Source organism: Scardinius erythrophthalmus (genome assembly GCF_964197995.2).
Source record: "Scardinius erythrophthalmus genome assembly, chromosome: 23".
NCBI lineage: Eukaryota > Metazoa > Chordata > Actinopteri > Cypriniformes > Leuciscidae > Scardinius > Scardinius erythrophthalmus.
Genome location: NC_138243.1, coordinates 26,543,284 through 26,565,799, shown reverse-complemented (window position 1 = coordinate 26,565,799; position 22,516 = coordinate 26,543,284). Strand labels below are relative to the sequence as shown.

At 37.2% G+C, this 22,516-nt stretch overlaps 1 protein-coding gene across 5 annotated transcripts in view; it reads left to right on the top strand.

The window, feature by feature from the left end:
• Window positions 1-22,516, top strand: part of ssbp2b (single stranded DNA binding protein 2b) — a 76,018-nt gene that overhangs the window by 1,306 nt on the left and 52,196 nt on the right. Inside the window, exon 2 of one of the 5 annotated variants that reach the window (XM_081354484.1) lies at window positions 14,031-14,144. The exons of 3 other annotated variants lie outside the window; for them this stretch is intronic. In XM_081354484.1, coding sequence (XP_081210610.1) covers window positions 14,031-14,144 — 114 coding nt within the window. Of the gene's footprint in view, window positions 1-14,030; window positions 14,207-22,516 lie in introns of all 5 variants that reach the window. One more of the 5 variants, XM_081354487.1, reaches the window with a different exon arrangement.

Here is a 22,516-nt window from a genome sequence, read left to right as displayed (position 1 = left end):
AAAAAACGACTAAATAGGGAACGATGTTGAAATGATGCCCAGTACACTTATAACGGTCTTCTGAGGGGATTTTTATTTTATTTTATGTAACGTTAGGAGGTTCCAAAAGACCTTTATCATGAATATATTGCAGATTTAGTCTGTATTTGTTAGAAATATCATATTGAAGTGTGTTTGGCCTGTTAATGTGGAGATTTTAGAGTATCCTGGAAGGGTGTATTGTACACCTTCAACCATTCTGAAAGGAAATGTTTGTTAGGAGCTTTCCAAAATGAATATCCTAAACTTAAAGGGATGGTTTACCCAGAAATGAAAATTCTGTCATCATTTACTCATCCTTATGTTGTTCCAAACCTGTATGTTTCTTTTTTCTGTTGAACTAAAAAGAAGATATTTTGAAGAATGTTGGTTAGCAGACAAGTTAGTTGACGATAGCCATTGACTTCCATAGTAGGAAAAAACACTGTAGAAGTCAATGGCTACCTTCAACTGTTTAGTTAACATTCTTCAAAATATCTTCTTTTGTGTTCAGCGGGGGGAGAAATTCATACAGGTTTGGAACAAGTGCTAGTGCATGTATTTAAAAAATATGTTATATTGAAGTGTATTTGGCTTGTCAATGTGGAGATTTTAGACATGGACATGGGAACTTATTTGACGTGTCAGTGACAGAGATGTCACCTCACTCGTCATTGATTTTCTGCTGTTTCAAACTATATTATTCTAATATCTGCCTTAGTTGTCAGCTTGAACATGTTTGTAACGCACACAGTTTTGTCTTCCTGCAGTGAGGTCTTGTCTTGAAGTAATTAGCAATTATTGCAGTTTCATTCAGGCCAGTGTCTTATGGGACATGTGTGGACTTGTGGTTTCGATGAAAACTCTTCAGCATTAGATTTGAGCTTGAGAAAGCAGTTTTGCTGGTTATGAGATGTTCTTACAGCTTTTTGCTTTTGCTAAGTGAATTTGTATGCCGTTTGTGGTTCTTTACTTGTACTGTGAATGCTTTAGGATTAAAAAAAATAACTGTTGTAGGCTAAATGTTTCTGCAGGGGCGTGTCCAGGATTTTATACTTGGGATGGCAGGGGAAATGATCAAACATACCTGACAACAAGTTCCTAATTAAAAATTACTGGACAGATGTTTGATTCCTCTACAACATGGCGTCTTGCTAGCATTTGGCCAAAATGTGTAAGCCAGCCTATCAAAGTGTAATGAGTGAGCTTGCTAATGCATTAAAAAAACACGTGATTGACTGTACCTGCTTCTGTGCATCAAAAGGGTACAATATTGAACTATTAAAAAGTTAGAAAAATGGGGGAGGGGTGAAGATGATGAACACTAAATATTATTTAGTTAGTGCTGACATTTTATTGAGATGACATTAATAAATGTCACAACTAAATTGTCAACCATTTAAAAATCAAATTAAATAAAAACGTGTAGCATTTAAATTTCTTCACATATTGTGTTGATTTGGCTATTTTTCCACAGGAATGCAAGTTTTGTCTCCTGAAATCACTGAATAACAATTTATTTTTGATACAGTCACACCTGCCAGAAAATTCAACTCTCATAAAACGTTTTTTGTTGTTGTTGGTATTTGTGGAGATTCTCACTTACTCATCTCTGAGGGCCCGGTCCTATGGAAAGCAAGAGCACTTTTAATTATATTATATTTGCGAAACAGATTTGGCAAACGCTCAAGTGCGTATTTGTGTTTGTGTCAAAGGTTTCTATTTACGTGTTTTTGCAGCATTGAACAATGTAGCCAATCACAGACATGTCTTTTGATAGCCAATCAGAGGTGTTAAAGTTACTCAAAACTCCAGATTTGTTCTGTTCTACAATCTCGTGAGTCCTCTCAAAGTGCAGACACCATGTAAATAAGATATTCATTGTGAAGTTTAGATTATAATTTGATTAATACTTCAATCATATTTACTTTATATGATTACTTTGTGAGACCACGATAAACTGAGATGAATGACAACTGATTATAGGGCCTGTTGGCCTGAATTTCGGCGCGGGTATTGCACATATTTTTACTCATTCCTGCAGGTTCAGTGCTTATAAGATGCATGAAATTCCCGCAAAAACACATTCTCTGTAGCATTAAGGTTGAATAAACAAATGAATCCACACAGATTATAATTTAAAAACTTTCTTAGACGTAATTTAACAAACAGCTTAAGTGAATCAGCACGTTCTCTCTCTCTCGAAATGCACAAACAACTTCACATCTTCACATCCATCGAGATTTCAGACCATTCAGCGCTCGCGCGCTCTAAGAGAATGTTTTCTGAGCGCTCGCAAACAGCTCACAAAGACCAAATTAAGTTCTTTGCATGGCTAAAAGTGCTTAAATGGTCAAATACACACAAATGTATGTACAAATTGCCCATCTTGTCGAGTATTCACATAAATACAGTCATGTTATGAACAGAAAACGCATGTGTAACAGTATAATGAATCAGTGCATTCGGTCTTAAAGTGACAGCAGCCTAATACATGTCTGTGTCAATGCAGATGAGAAAAGCACTCTCTGCTCTTGACTGAATAACTTTAATTTGTATTTATTTTATTTTAAGACTATTCAGTGTTATTTTATTAATATTGCTTTATTCTTTAAATTGATACTTTATTCAATTTCTGTAGTATGACGAATCCTACTCTTTATGCCTACCTGAACTTAAAGCACGGTTTATTTCTTCTGTTTGTTTATTCTATTGTATTTATTTGTGTTACTGCTTGGTTCTTATTTTATTACTAAGTTTTGACTTGTCTTTTTTGTAAATTCAATTCAAAGTTTGATATCAGGCTGCTCTGTAATCTATTGTGGAAAGAATTACCCTGTAAAAGCAAAAACTCAATGCATGATCAAACATTTAGGTGAGATAATTGTAGTATTTTTTTAATTGTCTAAAAAATTCCCCTCCCACAATTAATTCCCTGCTTAAATAAAAAAATCCCCACAATTCCCCCTCATTTTCCTTCAGTGATACACTTTTATTATGAGCTGACGGGGATGTTTACTTAGTTGACACCTCTCCATAAACCAAAACCTTAAATTGTTTGTGCATTACATCAATTTGCGAGGCGTGACACTGGTCAACTTTAGGGTGGCAAAACTCATTTTTAGGGTGGCAGCTGCCGCCCCTGAGTTTCTGTCCATTTCTGTTGTTGTCTTTAAAATTTTTAACTCACTTTTATATACAGGGACAGAATAGACAGAAAATAATGGGGAGAGAAGAAATAAAGAAGGAACGAATGGGAACATGAACGCATAGACTCAAACCCACATCTAGTTATGCTAAGATTTAAATTTTAGATTTATTAGATTAAGATTTATTTAATTCAATTTTTAATTTTTACTTTTGAATTTAAAAATACTGTTTCTCCCCGTTTTTACTTTTTTAAAATCCTTGTCCAATAATGAAAAAGTTCTTAAAAATGAATTGGTCAAAAGTGTGGGAACCTTGGATATGATCATTGTGTAATGAATGAATGCGATAATATGTTCTTTTTTATGAATGGTCAGTCATTTTTATGTATTAGCTGAGTGTGGGAATTGAAAGATAAAATGGAAGCTTGACTCGTGTGTTTTTAACGGCATTTTCAGTGTGAATGTGTTGTCATATCAAGTGACAAAATAAGCTTTTGACATAATGTTTTATTTGATATGAAGTGCAGAATCAGTCAGTTCTGCTTTAACACTTAAACTGTTTGAATTTGACAACCGCTAGACTGTATAGTGACGGCTTTGAAAAGATCACAGTACCTTTTATCTCTCCTTTTGAAAGAAAAGTGGACAAGTGGTTAACTGTCAAGAGGATGGTTTGTGTGATATGAGGGAGAAAAAAAAGGAAAAACTCAAAGCTGATGTTCCAATGGCTTGGAAAGCTTGCATAGCACAATAATTAATCTGCTCCATTTTTGATCGAAGTTAGGCTATGTTTTTAGTTTGGTGATCACCATAACCATAACCTTCCTAGTGAACACATTTAGTCCTGAAACATCCCACGTGAAAGCTTCTATTAAGCTCAATTTCACATTTGCATTTTCATTGCTGCAACAGGCACTATAGCTAAGCTAGCATTAGCATAAAATGTCTTCTATGGTTTGATTTCTCTTCAATGTCAAGTACTATGATGACAAAGCAACAATTAGGATAAGATAATAATGCTGGGCCAGTTAAAGTTAGTTTAACTGTTGACGTTCATAGCCAGCTACTTGAATCCAGCCTTATGGCATAGACATTTGAAGGTAACGAAAAACACAATTTGAAACAGATCATTTATTGACTAAAAGTTATTTGCATATTTTAGAACTGACGCAAAGGGGGGAACTAGTACTACTGTTAATCGGCCAAACCTGATTGGCCAGTTTAAAAAAAGGGGCCAAATATTGGTAGATTAATTGGACTAGCCAATATTTGTCGGTCTATGACTAGTACTGAGTTTGTTACTGCCACAAACGAATGTTTAGCCTAGTTTGTACAATGGTGCTGTGCTTGCATCTCTCTGGCCAGGTGTTTGTGACAGTGTAGTTGTAGAACGTTTTGAATTGCATCTTTATATATACTCGCTGCTGCATGATTTGTGGCAACAACAACAACAAAAAATCGAATTGTGATGTAAATAAAAATAAATGCTATTTAGAATGCAATTAAAAAAAAGAAAAGCTCCTGGTTTGTTGCTTGTTTCTTGCCAAAAAATGTTGATTATATATCAATATGACTATAAAATAATAATAATAGTAATTATTATTCATATTAGTATTATTACAACTACTACTAAATAAGAAATACTACTATTTTCACTGTAAAGTATTTAAGAATAATACAATAATACAACCCCAATTCCAGAAAAGTTGGGACATTGTGTAAAACGTGTAAAATCAAGAATCTGATTTGTTAATTCTCTTGAACCTTTATTTAACTGACAAAATTACAAAAAAAAAAATCTAAACACATTTAGATTTTGATGGCTCCAATACACTCCAAAAACATTTGGACAGAGGCCAAATAAAAGTGAAAAGATTACAGAATATCCAAGTTAAGCTGTTTTGAAACAGTCCACAATTAGCAGATGAACTGGCAGTGAGGGTATCGTGTTGGGGTAGAAAAGGTGCATCCACCGAAGTCTTTTTGCAAAGATGGGTCATGGTTCACCATTTTGTGCCAAATTTCATGAGAGAATTGTCAAAAATTATCACATTTCTCAATGCAAGATTGCAAAGTATTTAGGTTTTTCACCATCCACCTTACATAATATTGTGAAAAGATTCAGGGAATCCAGAGAAATCTCAGTCTGTCGTCAGGTCGGCAGACCTCTGTTGAATGTGCATGACCTTCAAGCCCTCGGATAGCATTGCATGAGAAACCGTCGTGCTACTCTGTAAGTATAGGCACACGGGCTCGGGAGTTCTTTAGAAAACCTTTGTCAATTAACGCAGTCTGCCGTTGCATCAAAAAATGCAACTTGAGTCTCTGTTATGCAAAGAGAAAGCTATACATTATGCGCAATGCCACCGAGTTCTCTGGGCCCGAACTCATCTCAGATGATAGGGTGGCCATACATCCGGATTTTGGCCGGACAGTCCGGATTTTACGCCCCCTGTCTCTCATTTGTCCTCCTTTTTGGAGTTGCGCTGAATCGGCCTAAAAAAACCCTGCTCTAGAATCTTTATTGGGACGCAGCAGCAACGCGTCTAATGCCGTAAGATCTCTGGTTAACCCTTGTGCATTGTTAGAATTTACATCCTTTCGTTATGTTTGTGGCTGAAAACAGCCACTACTTTAAACTGCTGTAAAAATGTATCAGATAAATATTTTTTTCAATTTTTTTTGCATTAATCTATTAATCAACCTCAGTCCTGCTCAAAAATATTAAATGTTTAAAAAAATTTCAGGATTTTAACTCTTTAATTGCCAAATTCGTAAATGATGTCACTGATTTGGGAGGAAAAAAAACACAAAATTACTCATTTTCAATATAAAATGTGATTGTGGACTGGATTTTTTTTTACCTTTTATCACAGTCTTGGACATGTCAAAGATTAGAAACAACATTGGTTTTGATGCATTGTTAGTTTTTGTGCAGCATCAGATTTTAACTTTTTCTCCCTCATTTACTGTTCGTGGCTGTTTTTGCCCCATTGACTTCCATTATAACCACATTTTTTGATTGCAAAGCCATGACACCATATAATCATGCATTTTTGATTGTTGGTGGTTTTCCCTGTTGGGAAGAGGTAAAATTTGTAATTTTTACTGTTGATAACCGGGTGGCACCATTAACCCTTTAGATAGGCCTGTGCCAAAAAAAGCTTAGTTTCTGGCTTTTACATGGAGTTATATGGAGTATAACAGCATAATAAAGTGTGTGTGTGTGTGTGTGTGTGTGTGTGTGTGTGTGTGTGTGTGTGTGTGTGTGTGTGTGTGTGTGTGTGTGTGTGTGTGTGTGTGTGTGTGTGTGTGTGTGTGTGTGTGTGTGTGTGTGTGAACTCACCTCTATGCGTCTGAGAAAATCAAAATATGCACCTCAGCTCTCAGAACTGCATGGAGTAAACAAAAACAAAGTAAGTGTATTTATGCACCTGCTGCCTTTTGATGGTGAGAAATGCAGACTAAACAAAAACAAAGCAAGTGGATTTAAACGCGTGCATGCAAGCCTGCTGGTCATTTGATGGTGAGAAGAGCAGCAAGCAACATGAGAAAGGGCTTGACTTGTAGTGAAGTTTTAGAGATGATTATGCAGCCTGACCCCTCCAGCGAGCTGCAGGATGACTAACCGGATACAGGATGTATCGTCTTCTCCCTCTGACACCACAGACTGAGGAGAGTCAGATCCTGATTTGGATGTGGCACCCTCATCATCCACTCTAGCTTCCACTGAAGGCGAGGAGGATTCGGAGGATCCTGGATCTGGGTGGATTGGGAGAAACGGCGAAGTGTTGTTTTCCACCAACGCGGAGACAACTCTCTTTCTTCAGCCTGCCAGTGGCGTGACTCCAGGGCCGACACGCTATGCCATCACAAGGCATAGTCATACATGTTTGTATGACTGTACAAACATGTATGTGTTGACGCAAGTCATGCTGACAATGAGGTCAATCATCTCCTCCGTAAAAAACAGATTGAACACGGAATCCATGTTCTGGACCCTTGCGAAGGCATAGCGCGTCGGCCCTGGAGTCACGCCTCTGGCAGGCTGAAGAAAGGGAGTTGTCTCCGCGTTGGTGGAAAACCACACTTCGCCGTTTCTCCCAATCCACCCAGATCCAAGATCCTCCGAATCCTCCTCGCCTTCAGTGGAAGCTAGAGAGGATGATGAGGGTGCCACATCCAAATCAGGATCTGACTCTCCTGAGTCTGTGGTGTCAGAGGGAGAAGACGAAACATCCTGCAGCTCGCTGGAGGGGTCAGGCTGCATAATCATCTCTAAAACTTCACTACAAGTCAAGCCCTTTCTCATGTTGCTTGCTGCTCTTCTCACCATCAAATGACCAGCAGGCTTGCATGCACGCGTTTAAATCCACTTGCTTTGTTTTTGTTTAGTCTGCATTTCTCACCATCAAAAGGCAGCAGGTGCATAAATACACTTTGTTTTTGTTTACTCCATGCAGTTCTGAGAGCTGAGGTGCATATTTTGATTTTCTCAGACGCATCAAGGTGAGTTCTCACACACACACACACACACACACACACACACACACACACACACACACACACACACACACACACACACACACACTTTATTATGCTGTTATACTCCATATAACTCCATGTAAAAGCCAGAAACTAAGCTTTTTTTGGCACAGGCCTATCTAAAGGGTTAATGGTGCCACCCGGTTATCAACAGTAAAAATTACAAATTTTACCTCTTCCCAACAGGGAAAACCACCAACAATCAAAAATGCATGATTATATGGTGTCATGGCTTTGCAATCAAAAAATGTGGTTATAATGGAAGTCAATGGGGCAAAAACAGCCACGAACAGTAAATGAGGGAGAAAAAGTTAAAATCTGATGCTGCACAAAAACTAACAATGCATCAAAACCAATGTTGTTTCTAATCTTTGACATGTCCAAGACTGTGATAAAAGGTAAAAAAAAATCCAGTCCACAATCACATTTTATATTGAAAATGAGTCATTTTGTGTGTGTTTTTTCCCCAAATCAGTGACATCATTTACAAATTTGGCAATTAAAGAGTTAAAATCCTGATTTTTTTTTAAACATTTAGTATTTTTGAGCAGGACTGAGGTTGATTAATAGATTTATGCAAAAAAAATTGAAAAAAATATTTATCTGATAAATTTTTACAGCAGTTTAAAGTAGTGGCTGTTTTCAGCCACAAACATAACGAAAGGGTAGTAAATTTGCCCACAGTGAACTGTTGAGTTTTTGAAAAATTTCAAAGCATTTTCCCAAAATATGTGTCAAAATAAGATTTGTCACCAAAAATCATCCCATTTGCTGAAACACAGAAAAAGTTATAGCCAAATTTAGACTCAAAAATACCCCATAGTGGATGAAAACATCCCCAACAGCACATAAGGGTTAAACAAATGATTGGCTGAAAGCGCTGTCAAATAAATATCTGATAAATCATTGGTTAAAAATGTAAACAAGTCCACATGCTGGCTACGTCATATCATACCGTCATACCGTTAACATGCCGAAACGTCAGACCTCATTTGATCCGGAATGGACAAAAGAGCATGAATTTGGCCATGATGACCCTAGAGGTGTTGTTGTCGCCTGAGTTGCTGCGGAGGGTGAACTTCTTTAAGAACTGAAATGTGTATTTATTTATTTTTTCGCATTCATTATTTGTTTATGTATTTCTGTTATTTCCAGAAGTCCAGAAATGTTATGTTTTCAGGCACTGTGCACTTTGCAAGATAGGTTCATCTCAGGGGTCAGTTTTTGAAACGGACATCACAATGTCTTGAATAAATACAAATACTGTGAACAAACACTTTTTTGCCTCTTCTGTTACACATAGGTCTACATCAAGATATATCGTAGATCAAATTGTCTGGCAATGAATAGAGTAGGCTATTTCAGAATCACTGTATCATGATACCATTGATATGATGGACAAAATTGTATTGTAGTTGCGAGTACACCAGAGTCCTATGCTATTATCATAGACTGTAAAAAAAGATGGACAACGCCCCTTCGCTCTCTTCTATTGGTGAGAACTGAAGCCGCCAGTGTCCCGATATGGCGCTGACATCTTGGAACTTGAGTCTGCGCAGTAGCGATCTACTTCATTGACTACTTCGCTCAGAGAACCTGTCAATCACAGCTGTCAATCATGACGTTACACCACCGTTTTTATAACATCACATAACTAACTAAAAACCAACTTATTTTTGAAACAGACACTTGAACTTACATCAGCGTGATAAAAACGACAGCAAATGAAAGAAACCACCTTTGGAAAAAAGATATTTGTAGTGTAATTTAATTGTTTAGTTGGTCTCACGTCCTGTTGAATAACACGGGGAGGCGGGGCTTATGACCTATACTAGGATCAGTCACCGGGGGGCGATCGAGACGTTTTGGCTTCACTTTTCAGGGCTTGTGCGGCACGCTTGGCTATTATTCTTGCCTCACTAAATGCCGCAAAGTGTCCTCCTTTTTGGTGTTATGGAAATGGCCAACCTATCCAAAACACTGTGGAAATTTGTGCTGTGGTCAGATGAATCCACGTTTCAGCATGTTTTTGGGAAAAATAGACATTGAGTTTTCAGTTTTCACATCAGCGACAGGTGCAAAAGCAAACATCTGTCATGGTATGGAGGTGCATCAGTGAAAACAGTATGGGTGACTTGTATATGTGAAGGTACCATTGACGTGGAGGCGTATATTGCGCTTGCACATGGATACTGCCATCAAGATGACATCTTTCCTGGGAACCAAGACAGTGCCAGGCCTCATTCTGCATGTGCTACAACTGAGTGGTTTCGTAGAAACTCGACACCATAGAAGGGATGTGCTTGACTGGTCTGCCTGCTGTAGAGATCTGTCTCCTATTGAAAATGTATGATCCATCATGAAAAGGAGAATCGGGACAGTGACGACCACAGACTGTTGAACAGTTGTCTTGTATCAGGCGAGATTGGCCAAAAATTCCACTAGAAACTGAAACAATTAATATCCTCAATTCCCAAATGATTAAAAAGCGTAATTAAAAGGAAAGATGATGTGACACAGTGGTAAACATGCCTCTTTCCCAACTTTTTTGGAGTGTGTTGCAGCCATCTCGATAAATTTCAGTGCATCCCTATTTATTTTGATTAATGTTGCGGCCTCAGAAACGTTATGCTGTGCAGAATCTGTCTTTGCAGTCTTTAAAGCTCTGAGATCTGGAAACTACAGGTGTGTTTCAGAATGCAGTTTGTGGTTTCACAGTTTGTCTGCTGTGCGTATCTAGCTGGGTATGTTAGTTTTTGTGTATCTGTCTTTGGTTTTGCGTCTCTCTCTCTCTCTCTCTCTCTCTGCTGATCCTCAAGAGAGCAGACCTCTCTAATATCTTCACACATTAATATGCAAACGGTGTGGTCCACGCAGCGGCACAAGGTTAAGCATGCGTGACGAGAGGAGAGAGAAAGCGCCCTAGATACTGTTGGGGAACTTTGTTTCTCTCCTCCCTGTCACTGCGTGTTGGGAGTGTTCATTATGGGAGACTGTTGCATGGTGAAGGTACTCGCCTGTGACATGTTATCTTTTCATCATGGAGACTATTGAACTGACCTGCTGTCACATGAGAGTGTGAAGGGTTGTTGTCGTTTTTTGCATCGGTTAAGCCTGAGTGTCCTTCGCACGGGGGATGTGCGCGACTGCATATCAACTACTTTCCTGAATAAATAATCAGCCTTAAGAAAGCCCTATAATTTAGACTGGTTTTGGGTTCACCATACGTAAAATGTCAAATCTGATATGTAGTTTTGGATTTATGCCCGTCTTAGAGTTTTAAAATTATAATACCTGTTAAATTTCCTGCTATTATTACAAATTTTCTTTGAAAAGAAAAGTTCATTTTAACAGGAAAACATGTAAATTGATGTATTTATATGGTAAAATAATTAATAATATGATTTAAATATAATTAATATATATTAAAATTATCTAATATGTTATAATATTTAAATAAACATTAAATAATGCATCTAACATGATATACTGTGGTGACCAAAAGTGATTTCTGGCCTTGGAAACTTGATATCTTCACCCTTTATCCAAATATAATTTAAAAAGTTATTATTATTCTTTTATTATATATTTAAAAAAAAAAATTGTAAGCATATTGCGTAGTTGTGCTTGGAGTCAATTGTTTTATTTGTGATAACACAATGAATTATGGCAAAATTGTGCGGACAACATTTTTGGCCAGGCTGTAATATAAGAAATTATGAACACATTCAAAAACAAGAGAGAACCAATGAAATATTAATAACTGATTATGTTGTAGACAATGTATGTTTTTTTTTGCACTGAAAAAATTTGTTGAATTTAATCAAATTTTGTATCGTAAGTGGTTGCACACAATTGATTTTAGCTACATTTAAACAAAATGCATGTTCAACTTAATGCATTTGTTTAAATGTAGCTAAAATCAATTGTGTGCAATCACTTACGATAAAAAAAATTGATTAAATTCAACAAATCATTTTTTTCAGGGTGTGTATATAATATTCTTCACATATTTTGATAGTTTAATCGAACTTTTAGGGTCATTAAAAACAAATATGTCATCCAGACATCACTTTTGGCCACTATTGTATTTCAAATTCAAAAATGTAAATGTTAAAATTATTTTTAGACATTATGTAGGAAATCTTGGAAATCTTTAAAAAAAACTCTCAAACTTGTCTATTACATAGCAATTAAATTAAATTGAATCTGAATCAATTCGAATTGAAAGCTTGTGAATCAGAAAATGTGTTTTGATACCCATCCCTATTTGTCAATGTTTTACATTGCTTCTTGAAATTGTTAGTTATGTTTTGTGAAGCTGCTGAACTCAAGTGACCAATCTGAAGTGTCCCATGAGCCCTCATTTATTCTGTAAAAATCCAAACCATGAGTGTAAAAGCTGTCTGTGAGTGACCTCTCCTCGCACCGCACTTTATGAAAGGTCACTTCTCTGCAGTAATAAAAGACTTTTGCTTATCATCAAATGACATGACATGGGTCATGGCATTGTCAGTCTTACTTCCTGGATAAAGCTCAAAGCATCTCAAGTTGGGGCTGCCTTTCTTTCCACTATAAAACAGGATGTTTAAAACTTCTGCTCTTCCTGTCTTTAAAAAAAAAAGGAAATCATTAGGACGTTTCCTTTTATCTCATCAAGAAAAGTTATTGTTTTGACCTTCTCAAACACACACATGATTGAGGAAACTGCCTCTTGGTTTGTGAATCAATCTTGATGGTTTTCGCTAGCCCTTTCATCGTAAGAAAACATCAGTGTTTTTTAAGTCATTTTGTCGGAGGGTGCGCTATGTCCATCTGATCAACTTCCTGTTATGTTTATGAATTGTTACTTTCAGATCAGGCCAGATGGCAAGGCCTGAGTGCATTATGCTTAATAAAAGGTTAAGCATCAGGAATGTCTGCACATGAAACACTTGAGGGCTTGTAGGGGTCATGGGAGGTCACGCAATGTGTTGTCTACAGGCGCAGTTATGTTTTGCCATCATTTTCCAGCAATTCTTTTTATTTTTATGGATTTATGGTTGTCTTGGAGTACCTGTAAAATGTCTTGCTATTATTGCAGATTTAGTTTGAAAAGAAAACTTTGATATTAAATATATATATATATATATATATATATATATATATATATATATATATATATATATATATATATATATATATATATATATATATATATATATATATATATATATATATATGTACACTACTCGATTTTTGTTTGTTTGTTTGTTTTTGAAAGAAGCTCACCTAGTCTAAAACTCACCAAGGCTTATTTATTTAATCAAAAATACAGTAAAATAGTAATATTGTGAAATAGCCTAGCCTAGTATTACAATAAAGGTTTTCTATTTGAAAATCTTTGAAAATCTTTTTTTTTCCTGTAAAGCTGAATTTTCAGCATCATTACGGTCACACGATACTTCAGAAATCATTCTAATATGCTGATTTGCTGCAAAAAACAGTTGCGTTGCTTAATGTTTTGGAAATTGTGATACATTTTCAAGGATTCTTTGAATAGAAAGTTGAATAGAAAGGAACATGATTTAAATGAAACAGAAATATTTTATAACATTATAAACATCTTTAGTGTCAATTAAACACATTCTTGCTAAAAAAAATTAACATTTCTTTAATAAAAAATCTTAGTACTGTATGTATTTATAAATGTACATTTATATAGTAGAATAATAACTAATTATAATTTAAAACAAATATTGCATGTAACAATTAAATACATTTTCTAATTAGAAAATCTAAATTTAAAAATATACATTTATTTGAAAAAATTGTGTTGGAAATGTTGGTAGAGCAAGTCGAATTCTGAAAAAAAAAAATCCTTATCATTGTGCTAAACTTTTCTTAGGCGAACATTTTTAAGGCAGATTTCATTGTCAAATCGATTTGTTGCGTCAGCCTTAATGTGAATGATATTTCATTCTGCTGTTTATCAGTTCTTCACTTTATGAATGGATTTGCTAGTTTTTGAATCAGTGCGCACAGCAGTGCATATGTTAGGAACTTTACGTGCAAATGCTTTGACTAGCCGTACTAGCATCTCTCCAGGTTGTTGGATGTCAAGTCATAATGAAGTACCACTTGAATATAAAGAATGCCACTTTGAAGCAGCAGATACATATGCTCCTGCTTTCAAAAGCATCCTGTTGGATGTGGTTGCGGCAGACACTTTTCCTGGATCCAGCCTCAGGGGACATGCTGATGAAACTGTTTGTTTTTCCCTGTATGTCAACGGCATCCTCAGAACGTTCTGTCTCTTCTCTGCTCCTCTCTGCCCAGTCACCCAGGCGAGAGGCCCTCGAAGATCCACGTCAGCGGGCTTCAGGCAGAGATGGCTCCTTGCCCCGCTCCCTTGGGGAGACAGCAGAGTCTGGCTGCAGAAGATAATGGCAGGCAAGGAACATTTTCAGGGAAGGCAGTTGCAAATTGGCATAAGCTTTGCCTCCTCTGCGCAGGTGTGACTCAGCCGAATTCTTCCAGACGTCTCTCGCTCCCTAAACGCTGTTTTGCCTTAAGCCCTGATCTCCCAACAGTCTCACAACTTATTTTGGTGCTGGTGTGATTAACTTGTTTAAAATTTAACCGAACGGGGACACTATTGCCAAGCAACTGCGGTTTATTTCCTTATATCCGTCTCTTGGGCACGGTCTATTATCTGTGCTCATGACGAAGCTTGACAGGCAATACCTGTAATCTGGGCTCCCAGACAGATCTGGTTTGATCGGCTGGATCTAAACACGCTTCCCTGTTGTCTTCGAATGGACGGCAAACTTGTATACAATGTAAACTGCTAACTAGTGGTGGTCCATACGCGAATGAATCTTTTAAAGGAATGATTCAATCTTGTTTACTTCAATGAACTGATTCGTATTTTTCATTTACTGACTCTCCCTTTTGCAGTGTGTGAACGCTTCGAATAGCATTCCAGGGCTCCAGACTGCAACCAAATGGTCGCATTTTGTGACCTTTTTTCCTGCCGGTGTGACTTAATTTTGTTAGAGGTCGCACTGGTGCCACCACCACGTTGCCCAACTGAAAATACCTGACTTTTATGTTACGTAAAGTGAAGCAAAACCACACGACTGGTTTGAGCTGCAAGCTCAGAACAGGTTTACTCACGGGCCGATCTTGATCACGTGAGCGCTCGGAGATCAAGTGAGAAAGAGTTTGAATTCACTACATTATTAATAATTTCGCTGCGAGATCTAGTGGGAAGTAGGTATGTCCCGATCCGATCCATGTCATCGGTATCGTGCCGATACTGGCCCAGAACGCTAGATCGGAGATCGGAGGGGAGAAAAAAATATGATCCGATACCTATCCAACACAAACCATGGGAAAATCTAGCTTAAACCATCGCCTAAATGCTTGAATATTAGTGTGGCGAGCAGGACGAGGCCGAGGGCCGTGAGAGAGCGGCACGAGGCCGGTGGCGTGATTACTGATGAGCGACACCTGCGCGACGCACCGGTCTCGTATCTCTCACGAAGGAGCGGAAGCATAAAGGAGGAGCGACGAGCGAGAGAGGACAGGCCTGGAGTTATGTTGTGGTTTTTTATGTTTTATTATGTGACAGCACTCATCCGTGAGGGGCTGCATTCTTTTACTTTCGTTTTGTTGTTGATTTATTTTATGTCATTAAAGTCTTTAAATGTCCGCCGGTTCCCGCCTCCTTCTTCCTTCCCGGGTTTCTGCACCAGTGTAACGCAGTTCTTTGTTAGAAGGAGGCGGGAACCGGCGAAAATTTAAAGACTTTAATGACATAAAATAAATGAGAGAGAGAGAGAGAGAGAGAGAGAGAGAGAGAGTAACAAATCCCTCATACCTCTGTATGGAATTTGGTGTGTGTGTGTGTGTGTGTGTGTGTGTGTGTGTGTGTGTGTGTGTGTGTGTGTGTGTGTGTGTGTGTGTGTGTGTGTGTGTGTGAGAGAGAGAGAGAGAGTACCTGTATTTGTATTTATTTATTTATTAATTAATTTTTTGTAGTGTTTGAATAAAGGGTGGCAGTCTTTCATAATCAACTGTTGTTGTGGACTATATACTGGAGAAGTATTTGATCTCCATTTGAGTGAGATGTTTTTAGGTGGCAAAGCTGCGGCATCGGTATCGGAAGTGAAAAAGTGGTATCGGGACATCCCTAGTGGGAAGCATCCAAATTTGGCACAGAATTCTCTTTTACCATAGATATCATATCAAACAGCGCTGATGTGGAACCCAAGAGAAACATTGGGCCATGAACAAACAAGTTATAGAAGGCTTTTCAGTTTACAAATCACCAACATTCACCATGGATTTAATGTAGCAATGCTAACTGTATCCATGGTATTGTGAAAGAAATAGTCAAGTGTCAAGAGTAAAATTCAAGCACTTTTCAAGGGATTTCAAGTGCTTCACACTTTTTCCAGCACTTTAAAGCTCTAAATATTATCCAATTTTAAAGGTGCAATAGGTGAACTGGGAAATGCTAACTTTAGTCTGCTAGCATTGAAAGCATGCGATTCCACCCTCCCTGCAAAACACATGAACGCGCACAGACCAGAAGCGAGACGATCAGAGACAACGTCATTAGATTACATCATGTGTCGTTCACCGGTGAGAAGACTTTACAGTACAGTGAGGGGAGAAGGCTGAGGCTAAGACTAAGTCAGCGGTACATACAACTGTACTATCAAACCTGAAATGTAGATACTTGCCACTTGTTGTCAGTTCAGAAGGAAGGGTTGTTGCTGTTTGCATGCTATTCTCGCCTTGTCTGCACAGCGTACGTGAAACACGCTGATGACGTGTGATGTCTGTGTGAACAGGTTGCGCAGTGGTATGCAAACACACATTGACTGACAGGGAACACATTGGGCCCTATCTTGCACCCAGCGCAATTGACTTTGTACACCGACGCATGTATCATTCCTATTTTGCACCCGATGCACAGCGGGCTTTTCCCTCCACAGACGCACGTCGGTAAGTTAGGGAATGAACATGTGCTCCCGGGGGGGGGGGGGGGGGGTCGGGGGGGGGTTCAGCACAAAGAGGAGGCGTGTTCCGGCGCAAACGTTCCCTGGTGCTATTTTGCTGGTTTAGAAAACAATTCCGCCACTGACCAGGTAAAACCTTGTCTAAAGTCAGTGGCGCGTTGCGCATGTTATTCATATGCTATTTTAAGGGCGCATGCTTGGCCATAATCAATGTAGCATGTGCACAACATGCATACACTTTGCTTATCTCATCTACACACAGATGCAGCAGTTCTCATTTTTATAAAACCATACATTATTACAAGGAAAAATATTAACACACGAGGGAAATCATTGTTGTGTCCATGAAGATGTGAAAAAATAGGCATAAATCTAGCTCACACATTTACTCAAATTATTATACGACTGTTTAACCGAAGCTAATTTGGGTGGGTTTCTCCCACCCCCAATGTAACTTCTCTGTCTTTTATGGCCCTGACGAGAACGTTGCTCTCCTTGGCTGTGAACCGCTCCTGGTGTGCGCCGTTATAATAGCAATCCGCCATGGCACAAGCGCGCCTGCTCTTAAAGGGAATGTGAGATGTCGCTCCGTTTATTTCACGTTACGCCCAAATCACACCTATGAATAATAAAGCTACTTCAGACCAACCCATTTTAGATTTGTGTCGGGTGCAAGAGTCATTTATTCCGCCGGTATAATAGCAACAGCGCCCAAGACCCTCCCACAAAGTTACTTGCGTTTCGCGCTTGATACTTGCGTTTCAGATCGTTAAAATAGGGCCCATGGAGTCATTTCATTCCGACCGAACGAAATGATTGAACGAACATTTTATGGCCCTACGCCTAAAAAAAGACCAAGACTATAACCAGTAGATGGCGGCAGAGGAACACTTACTGACTGAGTCATTTCCACTCCCTAATATATGGGAAAAAAGTCACAAAATTTCATTAAAAACAGAAACTTTCCTTCAAATTGTGACTGAATTACACAGAAAATGAGTAAAGAGCGCTCCTTTTATAATCACTGAAGCTGTCGTCAGTTCATGAACAATGGCACATTTAATAAGAGTAGAACATTTCAATTTTCACTATAAAAATCAGGCTTTTGCTTGTTACTGTTGTTAATAAAAGTTAATTTTATCTGCATCTCAATTCAAGCTCAGTGCTTTATTGTCAAATTTCCAATAGACAAACATGTACTATTATTAACTGCACTTATTAATGCAAAACAATAGTAATTTTTTGATTAAATTAACTTTATGATTAAAAATCCCCCCAGCATTACCAGCTCAGGTGCTGGCGCCACCATCTGTTGAACTTAGTGGCACCAGTGCTACTGCTCTCAAATGGTAGTCTGGAGCTCTGCATTCGATTGTGTGCTTTGATCAAGCATTTCATTAGTTAAACCTACTGAATGAAAATGGCTCGGAGCAGCACTGAATGAGGCATCTTGTTCATGAATGAACAAAATGAATGAAGCATTTCATTCTATTCTGTCATGCCAAAAAATGGATGAAAAATCTCTGCTTTGTAGTAATTTGTTTGAACTTGGAAGCTGTATAAAGATGCTTAAGTCAGCAAGAAATAGATATTCATCCTAGATATTCTATTTTCTAAATGCACGTTGTTGATCTTAATGTGAACAATTCATTTATGCGTACGTTTCATTTTTGGCATAAAATTTTTAATCAATATGTCTGCAAGATCGCCTTTAGTTCTGCCTCCATCAACAACCGATGGATTGAACCCAAATTTTCTTTTCGATAATTCACTCAGATGTACGTCACAATATGGATGAAAAGATCTGTCGCTACTTTCTCTCTGCAACTTTAATCACTCTTTCAGGAGTCTAAGTATATTTGTAGACACAAATTTTATAAAAGAATTAAACTTGTTTCAAGTGTGAACTTAAGAGCCACTTGATAACAAGAAAGGGCCTCTGAACAGAGGTATATATTCTTATAGTTTTTGTTAATATTTTGAAATCTATTTTGATTTTAATTGTTGTTAAAGTTTTAGTAATTGTGTTGCATGTTTTATATGTTTTTTAGTGAATTATTAGCTTTTTGGTGAAAAAAAGATTTATTGATAAGAACACTTTTTTGATCCACATGAGTGGCTCTTGTCCATGCAAAAGTGGTTGTCGTCATGTTCTGGGTGGTTGCCAGGGTGTTGCTATGCAGTTGCTAAGCTGTTACTTTGAATTCACTTAATATGAGCAATAGCTGCATCACCATTAATGCACCAATAATCTGTTTTATGCACCATTGTTTGGACAAACAGACTGAGCACTGAGGTGTTGGGCTGTTCAAACAGGGCAATGTAATAGTGATACAGTGTGTTTACACTCTTTGTACTCTTTGGGGTCCACTCGAATTGTTTACTTTGTCTTTGTACATTAAGACACTGATAGTGTTTTAACACCAAAAAAAATTGCCCACAGCACCTGTAAAGAAAGATTTCTCATGAGAAATGTACATGATGTGTTTGTGGAAGATTGTCGCACACCTGCCTTCATCCTCGAATGACCTGATGTAGAAACCCGACCATCTTTGTTTGGGTGCCGATCGTCTCAGAGCAGATAGGTCATCGATGTTTTCCACATTTCTCTCATTACTCCATTCACCCAAACACTCCTTTCATCTCTTATCCGAATCTGGACCTCCCCACTGTTATGAAACATTAATGCTCCCACCCCCCACACCCCCTCCCATCAGTGTTTTATCTCAAGGGGGAAGAGACAGAAAAACACAGACAGAAAAACAGTCATTTGCACAGATACAGTGGAACTATCCACTGAAGGAATGACCATTAGAAATCACGTTTCTCTCGGTTTGTTTTGTTTGTCTTGAGTTGCATCAGGATGTGTCTAAGCATCGATTGCTCATCAATATGTCATGTTGGCTTGTGCGCCAACTTCCCAACTATGTATTTATCTAGCTTGCTTAGGCCAGGCACACACTACAAGATGTTTTTCACCCTGTGCACATTGATTTTGATGCACACTTTTTATTTATTTATATATCAGTAAGTAAGTGATCAGAATTTTAAAAATAAAATCTTTCAAGTTTTTATAGTTATTGCACAACTGTAAATTTACAATGCTACTTGCATCTTAAGTTCTTAATCTTCGTAAGTTAAACCATTGAGCTTTCATTTAGGCTGTTTCATGTTTCAGAGTGAAACGCTGCACTCTATTAATTTAAGTGCAGCTTAAGAAAACTTGCCGGTCATATATATTTTTTCTGGCCATGAAAATGTTTTTGCAAAAACAGGCAGTAATGACATCAAAATTTTAGATACCAGTGAAAATTCACAATTCTCTGCTCCATTTTCGATACCAAAGCTAAAATTACTAGCCTAACTTATATAAATTAAAAAAACATAAAAACAAAAAATAAAAACAAATAATAAAATTAGGTTACACTTTATTTTAAGGTGTCTTTATATGTTTAATACTGAGTAATTATAATTAACTACATGTACTTAGTATAGGGTTAGGTTTTGGTTGAGGGTTAATTGCATGTAATTATGCATAATTTACTGTTATTACTACAGTAAGTACATGTAACATATGTAACAAGGACACTGTAAAATAAAGTGTTATCTCAAATTACAAGCAAAAGCACAAATAAATACAATTTAACAAAGATACAAATGAAATAAACAGTGCTTTTCAGGTTTTTCAGGTAGGTCTAACACAAAAAATTTATATAGTAAGCAAATGTAAAATAACACTGTATAAATTAAACATCCTTATGAAAGTTACAAAAGTTATCCAGTCTAAAGCAGTGAGTGTTTTTTAACATTAAAAACCGGACAGTAGCTTGAAAATTAGGCTACTGTCACTTTAAGAGTGAATGTACCGATTTAATATACTGATACTGTACACATGCATTTACTTCTCAACTATTTACATTTACTTAAGACATAACCAACTGTTTCATAGTATACTCGCTATTTTTTTACATCATTTTGTGTGAATTTGAATTTGAATTCCTTAAGGCCGTACTCTGAAACCTGTAGCGCATATATTTATCTAATTAAATGACAACCTTTGCCATTTAATAATCGCACTAGGCCATGTTGCAATATCATTTAAATTTGTATATATTGTGCATCCATAAATAAATAAATATTATTCCTACTATTATTATTATATAAATAATAATATAATCCTGTTTTTATTTAAAAAAAATAAGTTTTCGTTTTTGGAAGTGTCTATATATATATATATATATATATATATATGAGAGAGAGAGAGAGAGAGAGAGAGAGAGAGAGAGATTTCTGTTGTCATCTGTTTGTGTGTGTGCGTGTGTGTGTGTGTGTGTGTGTGTGCGTGTGTGTGTGTGTGTGTGTGTGTGTGTGTGTGTGTGTGTGTGTGTATACAGATACTACAATATAGCCCAAAAGAACATATAGGCCTATACTATAATTATGTTTCAGCGTAGCATTTGATGATTAAAATTCTCTGAGCTTCTCCGTTAAATGTTTCAGTACTCGTGTTTTCTATGCAGCTCATTGTGCAGACCTGCTAGGGGGTATTTTTTTACTGCGCCTCTCCCCCCGTCATACCCATCAGTATGACATTACCAAAGTTTCTAGACCTCTTGAGTATTAATTGCCCCCCATTTTTTCACCCACCCAGATCCTTTCATCTTCGTCGCTATTTGCGTCAGTATCCATAGTTATTATCCTTACCACTTAGCCCTTGCTCGTGCTCCTTTGTTCCTCTAATATTCCTTCTCTCTTCCTGTCTCGTCATTCATTTCTCTATACCTGCGATCGTTCACATTCCACACGCTCTTATTTTGGCGCTGATGTAAGCGAACGCACGTCTCTTTGTGTAAGCTCTGTACTGGTCGTTCATTAGAATTCATTTGGAGGCATATTACCGACCGGCCGCTGAGTCTGTGAGGCTCTGGTAATGACAGGAAGAGCAAAATGCTTCTGAAACTCATTTGCATTCGTACTAAAATGATGCGCTGTGGCACTTTGGGCTTCTCCATTCCCTCACTGTCATTATTGCTGCCTTCATACTCGTTGTTTTGCACTGAGATTGTTGGGACATAAGTTTCTTCATAGTTTGGAAAGGATGAATTAGATGTGCAATAAATCAGGTTTTATTGGTCTTGTCTCTTAATCAGTATCTGACACTCAGGGTTAAGGGGGCGTTTGATGAACTGTTTGTAATCGAATGTAAAATCACTACTAGTGAATACTGGCTGAACTCAGCTGATCAAAGTGCTGTTCTCTGGTTTTACATGCAGTATTGATTGTACATTTGACTGTGCAGCATATTCATATGCGATTATATGCATATAGATCAGAAAAATTGCAAACCTAAATGAAAGAATTAAACTTTATCTAGTCCATTATAGTATTTAAATTATTTATTTAATTATTTATTTAGCCCAACATTATAAAATTATGCAGCATCGATTTTATTTCTCCATTTTTGTGGCTAACATTTATTATTATTTATTGGGCAATTAAGTAAATTATATTTTCTTTATGTTGAGTCTACATTAATTTGGGGATTTAATGTTACAGTGGTTACACTGTGAAAACTGTGAGTTTAATAAGTGACTCTTTATTCACAACCTTTATATTATAATATTTGTATAATATTAATATATTAGGTCTCAGATATTGTGATATACAGTATGCTTTTGAACAGTGACAACAACACGTTAATTTGTAGGTTTAAGACTGGAAGTAAAAAGTCCTGTGAAACTGTTTAGCTACATTTGCATTATTTTCCTTATATCAATCTGATTAGACTAGACT